Source organism: Mandrillus leucophaeus, unplaced genomic scaffold (genome assembly GCF_000951045.1).
Source record: "Mandrillus leucophaeus isolate KB7577 unplaced genomic scaffold, Mleu.le_1.0 Scaffold49, whole genome shotgun sequence".
Classification (NCBI taxonomy): domain Eukaryota; kingdom Metazoa; phylum Chordata; class Mammalia; order Primates; family Cercopithecidae; genus Mandrillus; species Mandrillus leucophaeus.
In genome coordinates this window covers 396,066-404,578 of record NW_012105253.1, presented here as the reverse complement: position 1 = coordinate 404,578, position 8,513 = coordinate 396,066, and the positions used below count along the sequence as shown (strand labels likewise).

The 8,513-nt window shown below is 43.2% G+C and overlaps 1 protein-coding gene across 1 annotated transcript in view; it reads right to left on the bottom strand.

The window, feature by feature from the left end:
* The window catches only part of KIAA1147 (KIAA1147 ortholog), a 26,766-nt gene that overhangs the window by 9,804 nt on the left and 8,449 nt on the right, over window positions 1-8,513 (bottom strand). The window contains exon 3 of the mRNA XM_011995437.1: window positions 3,577-3,711. Coding sequence (XP_011850827.1) covers window positions 3,577-3,711 — 135 coding nt within the window. The remainder of the gene's footprint in view (window positions 1-3,576; window positions 3,712-8,513) is intronic.

Below are 8,513 nucleotides of genomic sequence, written 5' to 3'. Positions count from 1 at the left end.
AAAAAAAAAAAAAAAAAAAAAAAAATTAAAGCACAGAAGGTCCCTGATTTACCATGATTCAACTTACCAAGTTTTCAACTGTATGATGGGTTTATTAGGAGGTAGCCCCATGGTAAGTCAAGAAGCTCCTTAAGACTTTGATGGGATTATGGTTTCTACTGAATGCGCATTGCTTCCACACCATCATAAAGTCGAAAAATCATACATTAAGTGGACCCATCGTAAGTCAGGGACTGTCGGCTGCGTTGCCAGCATTAAATGCACTTTTGACTTACATTGTTTTCAACTTACAATGGGCTTAGGGGGGTGTAAACCCACAGTAAGTTGGGGAGTATCTGTATATGGGAGGATGCGCGTAAGTTACACGCACAGACTACACCCTACTATATGGGGACTTCAGCATCTGCAGATTTGGGTATCTGAGGCAGGTCGCCTAGAACCAAGGCCCTGCAGATACCAAGGGATGATGAGTTTTCCGCACCTTGCTATTCTCACACAAATGAGATCTGGTGGTCCTTCCATGTCATCTTCTTATGCTCTAATTCACTATTCGCCACGGCTTTCAATACATAGGCCTTCTAGTTTTCTACCACTGTGAACAATGTTGAATTAAATATTGTTACACATACATCATTCTGGTAGATAGATCCTGAGGAGTAAAGTTGCTGAAACAAAAGCCACGTATGTTTATTTATTTTTTATTTATTTAGAGAAGTCTCACTCTGGCGTCCAGGCTGGAGTGCAGTGGTGCGATGTTGGCTCACGGCAACTTCTGCCTCCCAGGTTCAAACAATTCTCCTGCCTCAGCCTCCCGAGTATGTGGGATTACAGGTGCCCACCACCAAGCCTGGCTAATTTTTGTATTTTTAGTAGAGACAGGATTTCACCATGTTGGCCAGGCTGGTCTCGAACTCTTGACCTCAAGTGAGCCGCCCGCCTTGGCCTCCGTAAGTGCTGGGATTACAGGCGTGAGCCACCATGCCTGGCCATGTTTTTTATTTTGATGTGCTGACATACTGTTTTGTAAAAAGACGACACTCCACATTTGTATCTGCAACCATGACAGTACCCTCTTCCCTGCATCTCCTAGGGTCTAACAGTTATGTTAATGAGCTGTCCTCAAAAGCATGGGCAGTTTTCTTTTTTCTCCCCTAGTCCCTCATCTCTGGACTCTTATGGGGAGGAATATGAGTACATTTAGGTCACATGCAGGTCACCTCCCTGTAGATTTGGAGATAATTCCAACAGAAATTTGACTCTGAAGGAAAAAATGGGTCTCAGTTATGAGCAGACAGAAAGAGAACAGGACTCAGGTCAGTGCGAGCCCAGAGTACCTCCAATGGCCCTCTGACCATTTCTTAATGATTGTCTCTCAGCCTATACCATGGGCTTGGGAAACCTGTAAAGGACAATTCCTAAACTCACACGCCAATTGGCTTCCTGTTAGAGTTCTTCAATGGAGAGCAAGGATTGTGGATTGAAAGGCAGAAGGAAATCTCTTCAGCTTCTTGCTCCAGCTAGTATTTCTCCAGCAGCAGAAGACACCCACGACTCCAGTCTCCAGCTTTCCTCAGCATGCACAGCACAGGTGCAGCCACACCTCCTGAGAGGTCCCAGCAGAGATGCGCAGTGCCTCCCTCAGTGATCTGAGTACTGGCTGTGTAGGGACCCCTCCTGCAGGCTCCCATGGTTTTGATCATTCTGCTTCTCTTGCTTTGTTACCCCAGCCCTAGGGGAGGGTAGAAGGCAGCCTCTAAGATAGTCCCCAGTGATACCCACCTCTTGGTATTTACAGCCTTATGCGATCCCCTCCGTCCTCTTAATTTGCTTCTAAGAAAATATGGTGACATTGCAGGGCTGTCACTTCCATGATTAGGTTACAAAGGGTTCTGACTTCCATCCTGCTAGTACACTCTCTTACTGGCTTAGATAAAGCAACCTCGCATAGTGGAGAGACCCACACGGCTAAGAACTGAGGGGAGCCCCCAACTAACAGCTAGCAAGGTACTGAGGCCTTCAGTTCAAAACAGTCCTCAAGAAATTCAATCCTGCCAACACTCATATGATCTTAGAGGTGGACACCTCCCCAGTCAAACTTTCAGATGATCCCCTAACCCTGGCTGATACCATCTCATGAGAGATCATGACATAGAGAATCTGGTTAAGCCATGCTGGGATTCCTGACTTACAGAAGCTGTGAAATAATAAATATGTACTGTTTTAAAACATTAATTTGGGGATAATTTGCTCCACAGCAATCGATGACTAATATAGGGCGTTAGTCAGGCTATTGTCTATGATTACTAATATATTGGTTACCTATTCCTTTTCTACTCCTTCAGCCTTCCAACTCCTATATTACTGATCTCCTGTATTAAATTAGTTTGAAATACCTAGCATGGTCTCTTTTCCCGGTAAGTTCCTAACTGGTACTTATTAGGATTCAAGTTCCAAGGTCTACTATTTAAGGCTCTCTACAATCTAATTTCAGAACCTAGTTCTCCAATCATTTCTCTCATGCCGGCTGACTTAATCCCAGCCAAACTAGTTTGCTCATGTCCCATGAACTTGTCTTGCATTTTTCCGTGTCCACATCTCTGCAAAGACAATAAAGTGAGGCAGGACACATGCACTGGCTGTGGCTCTAGACCTCTGTTTAAACCTTGGCTCTAACTCCTATTAGCTGTACGACCTAAAGCAGTCACTAGCCCTTTATAAGCTCCGGTTGCTTTCGCTGGAAAACAAGGATTAAAAAAACATTTACTTTTATTGTAGAGAATGCTGCCACAGGTATAGATAAATAGCTGGCACAATGCGTAACTCCCAGAAGGTGCTAAGAGAGTGACAGACCATGGTTCTCACTGCTGCTCACACCTTTCCTGGTTCTGGAATCAGCAGTCCTCACTCTCCACCTAGCCAAATACTCAGGGACCGCATCCTCTCCTAAGACATCTTTCCCAGAGTTCTCCCTTGGACTCTTGGCATAATTTCTCTACCAGGGGAGCCCTAGGTTTCCATGGAAACCTCCTGTGGCCAACCACAGGGGACAGAGAAGAAAGAGAAAGAGGAGATTCGTGTTCTTAGTCATATTTGCACCCTTCCAACACCTAACGCTTCGCTGGGTGTTTTGCTAACTGTAAACAGGCATATTCTAGTACCAAAGCCAAAGTACTTCAGAAACAAATACAAAATGAAGTAACATCAAAAGCATATTCACTAAGAAATGTCATACTTCTTCATCGAACTCTTCATCTTTAGTTCAAATGTCTGGTGTTAAAATATCAGAAGCAATCAACAGAATTAAATCCATCTTTTCACGACTGGCCTATCACGCCTTTAAACTATGATTACAGAAGTGTCTAGAAAGCATATTGTTTAAGATAACTTGCTTTATGTTTTAAACAAACCAAATGCTTATGTTGCAACTCTACTCTATCAAAAGTAGATATCTTGTATGATCCAAAGACATAAATTTTTTATTCATTAAAAATTAATCAACAGCTACTATTCCCAGATACAGATCCAGTATCGCGTAAGAAAAGCAGGGCTAACCTCACCTTCATCTCAGGGTACATGTATCGGTGGATGGAAGGCAGCCAGTAGACAGGGGGCAGGCTGCTGCCTCTGCCGGGACCAGCATGGAGCACCCCCTTTTTGTCCTCATAGAAGGCGGCCAGATGAGAGTAATGTCCTGGCATCTCCAGCTGGTGCCTGCAGAAAAACACACACATGCATACATGCATGCAAGCATACACACACACACACACACACACACACACACACACACACAGTGAGAACAGCCCTGGTCACAGCTCTGCTACCACTCCTACCCCCCACCCACCTCAAGGGCTGTAACACTCAGGGGCAAAGGCCCTGACGTACTCCAAAGATCCCCATTTGGAGGCTGCTTAGGTCACCTCCTTTGATGCTACAGAAGATCCTTAGGAAAAGTTCAAACATGGGCCTGAAACTCCCTGACAGCACCATGGAACACATTCTGTTTCTCATGGGAAACAGACAGAATTAACAGACTATGACTAATGTCTATTGTTCTTGAGCAAGGTACGCCGCAGACTGGGTGCCACTTCCCAGAGAATGGCCGCTTCCTGTGAAAAGGGCCAGCTTGGAAGCCTAAAATTCCCTGCTTAAAGCCGCTCTTTGTTTAGAGAACTCACGCTTGCCTGCTTGCTTTGTGGTTATGGAAGAATACGGAGAAGCTTACCTCCAATGTCTCAAATAAGGGAAAACAATTATTATTGGATATCACCAGGGCTCATAATTTCTGCATTAAGTATAATAATAAAGAAATAAAAAGCATCAGAATCTCTTCTCTGCCCACCCCACTGGCTCGGGTCGCAGAGCCTGGCTGTGGCTGGCCCTGCTGGCTGACCCCAGACCCCAGACCCCAGAAGGCAGCACCCTGGGCCATTTGGACAGTGGAGAATCCTGCCCCCCAGTGGAGCTCAGGAGCACTGTGAGGACTGTTTGTCACTATGTTTCATGGGGGTGTTATAGGTTGAATTTTGTCCCCACAAAAAAGATGGGGCCCCAGCACCTCGCTCAGAATGGGAACTTATTTGGATAGCATCTTTACATAGGTAATCGAGTTAAAATGAAGTCACTGGAGCCGGCCCTGGTCCAGTATGAATGCTGTCCTTATAGAAAGGGGACTTTTGGACACAGAGACACACACATACAGCAAACAGCAGGTGAACATGAAGACAAGAGACTGGGATGATGCATCTACAAGCCAAGGAACCCCAAAGATTGCCAGCGTCCACCAGCAGCTAGGGGAGAGGCCTGGAACGGATTCTCCCTCATAGCCCCAAAGGGAACTCACACTGCTGAGACCTTGACTTTGGACTTCCAGCCTCTAGAACTGTGAGACACTATGTTTCTGCTGTTGTAAGCCACCCAGTTTTTGGCACTTTGTTATGCAGGCCCGGAAAAGCCCTAATTGAGGGAGGAATAAAAGGCACCAAAACCCTCTTAGCCCATCGTTATTTTCTCAGTGTCCTACAATTTCCATCAATCAATGAACAAAAAGCAAAATACGGCTTCACTGAGCAAGGGAAACATCCCTAATTATGGTTGGCCCTGGAACAGCAGTGATTAAAAATAGGCATTCCCCACTGCCACACTGCCTCTGCAAACTGCCACAGTGGCTTACCCCAAACTATGACACAAACTGTTCAGAGCCAAGATTTCATCAACCAACTATAGCCTTCCATTCTCCAACCATCTCCACTCCAGACTGACTTACAGCTCTTATGTCAAAGTGATGACAACAGACCTTCAGACAAATTTATATTTTAAAAAGGAAAAAAAAATCATCACTATATTCATATAATGATTACTAATGTAAGATGGATGATAGCTCCAATTTCAGGGCTCCTATACATTTTAAGTTTTGACAAGGAGGCAGTCCTCCTGTAACAAATAACTAGTTGGGAGGAGGGTGCTTATAATCATTTAGTTCACTTTTACAAATGTTCATGAGCTAGACAGGAAACCCATGGTTCTAAGCTGTGTCTGACTATTCTGAGAAGATGGCAATTTCAGACACTTTTTAGGGAAGTTGGTCAAACTGATCAGTTTGATTCACAGAAAAATCACACAAAGGCAATTATGTTCAAAGGTGTTTTTATTAGGATGGAATTTCCCTAAAAAGAACACTGAGAATATTTTATTATATTTTAATACTATATTTTCTGTGTTAAAGGGGGCTGTGTCAGGGGTAATTTATATTTTTTCATTCAAAGGTGTTTTATTAGGATCAAATTTCCCTAAAAATACTGAGAATCATTTCATTATATTTTTAATACTACTGTATTTTCTGTGTTAAAGGGGGCTGTGTCAAGGTAATATTTTTTCATTTTCTTTTTTTTTTTTTTTGAGACGGAGTCTAGTTCTGTGGCCCAGGCTGGAGTGCAGTGGCGCGATCTCGGCTCACTGCAAGCTCCGCCTCCCGGGTTCACGCCATTCTCCTGGCTCAGCCTCCCGAGTAGCTGGGACTACAGGCGCCCACCACCGTGCCCGGCTAATTTTTTGTATTTTTAGTAGAGACAGGGTTTCACTGTGATCTCGATCTCCTGACCTCGTGATCCGCCCGCCTCGGCCTCCCAAAGTGCTGGAATTACAGGCGTGGGCCACCGCGCCCAGCATATTTTTTCATTTTCTATGTTTATTGTTTGCTGATTTGCTGCTCAACTGCCTTTTCTGTTTGACTGCATTAAACTGTATACTTGAATCACGATTCTAAAGAAAAGTTCGGTACAAAAGTTAGAGTCCTTTAGACAAAGAACTAATATGAAGACTCTGTCCTTTGACTGCCTCAGATATTCCTGACTGATGGGACAGAGCAAGGCAATAATATGGAATCTGAACATAGACAAAAACAAAAATTGGCAGTTCCTGGATGAATGTTAAGCAACTGTTGTATGAAAGCCTCAAAATTTAAACACACTACAGATTTTGCAACAAACAAGATTGTCAAACCACAATATCAAGAAAGACCAAAAAATACTGAAACAAGGCTCAGAGTGCTGGATAAGTTAGTCTTCAAAGATGATGTCAAAGGAGCCCTTCCTGGTGAACTTGCCTACAAGAATGCAGAAATTGAGAAACCACCACACTGAAATGTATGCCAAACCACCTATGGAAACCATCCAAGAGCCGTGACACTGTAAAAACTAGAGAACAACTGGCTCAATATATATTATTAATCTGAAGCCATAGGCTGCTGGGCCAGAGACACTGGGATTCTCCTTAAGCCCACAGCTCCTTCACTGATAAAACACAGCCATATGTGGCCATGCAGATGCCCAATGCAACTGACCCTGCCTGTCCCTACCACACGGGCAATAATTCATCCACAATCAGAATCAGAGATGCCTCGTGCAACAATTACACTTCATCACTCTGGTGTGTTAATTATTGGTCTGAACAGGCCGGGCGTGGTGGCTCATGCCTATAATCCCAGCACTTTGGGAGGGTGAGATGGGCGGATCGCTTGGGGCCGGAAGTTCCAGACCAGCCTGGCCAACATGGTGAAACCTGTCTCTACTAAAAATCCCAGCTACTAGGGAGTTGAGGCACAAGAATTGCTTGAACCCAGGAGGTGAAGGTTGCAGTGAACCAAGATCACACCATTGCATCCAGCCTGGGTGACAGAGCAAGACTGTCTCAAAAAAAAAAAAATATATATATATATATGTGTGTGTGTGTGTGTGTATTTACATATGTGTGTATATGTGTGTGTGTATATATATATATATGTACATATCTGTCTGAACAAATCGCCTCCTAGCTCCTGGCTTTGCAAATGCAGAAAAATAAGCACCCCCATTTATTACTGCTGGTGCAGGGGTACAATGGCACCACCTTCTGAAGCGTAACTTACAGCTTGTATTAAATTGTACATTGTATATATCCTCTGATTCAATGATTCCCCTTCTCGGATTGTGGCCTGAAGAACTATTTCTAGATGTGAACAGTCATTTACTCATAAGGATGCTGATGTGCACGGTGGTGAAAAAAATAAGGAACACCCTAAAACCCCAATAACAGTGAAACAGTTAAATAAATTGTGATGTATCTATATATTGAAATGCTGTGAAACCACAATAATATTGAGGACTATAATTCATGATACACCGGAAAGGTTAATATACCAAGTTACAAAATTTACATACTAAATGACCTCAATAATCCTTTTTTTTTTTCTTTCCCTTTTGGAGACGGAGTCTCGCTCTGTTGCCCAGGCTGGAGTGCAGTGGCGCGATCTCAGCTCACTGCAACCTCCACCTCCGGATGTATTTATCATCTAGCTTCAATAATATTTGATCCATATGGTTATATCTATACCCTATACCTTACCATCACCACTTTTTTCCTAGAATGTCTTAAAGAAAATCCCACCTCATAACATTTCGTTGATAAATGCTTTGTAAGGCATCTCTAACTGATAAAATCTGTTTAAATAACTAACACATAATCGCCATGCCATTATCTCACCTAATAACAATGCCTTAATATAAATATCCAGTCCACATTCAAAATATAGCCACTGTCCCCCAAACGCTATTTCACAGTTGGTTTGAATCGAGATCTGAGCAAGGTAAAATGTGGTTATGAGTCATGGGTCCGTTTCTTCAATAACAGTCCCTCTTGCCTTTTCTAATTTAATTTTTAAAATTATGAAATAGTTCTCCAATATCTTCTGATTCATAAGAAATAATCGTTAAGAAGACTCTTTAGAGATACTGAGGGCAAAAATTGTAGATGAAATACAAGTAAATAGGTTTGGAACACTGGAAGTCAGAAGAAATACAAAACACAGATTAAGTGCTGCAGAAATGAAGACTAGTGAATTCATGTAAAAGCTGCTGCTGTATTCAAGTATTATCCTTCAACTCGTCATTTACATCAGGTATAACTCCCAATGCAATCCCTCTCCCCTCCCCCGTCCCCATGATAGGCCCCGGTGTGTGATGTTCCCCTTCCCGAGTCCA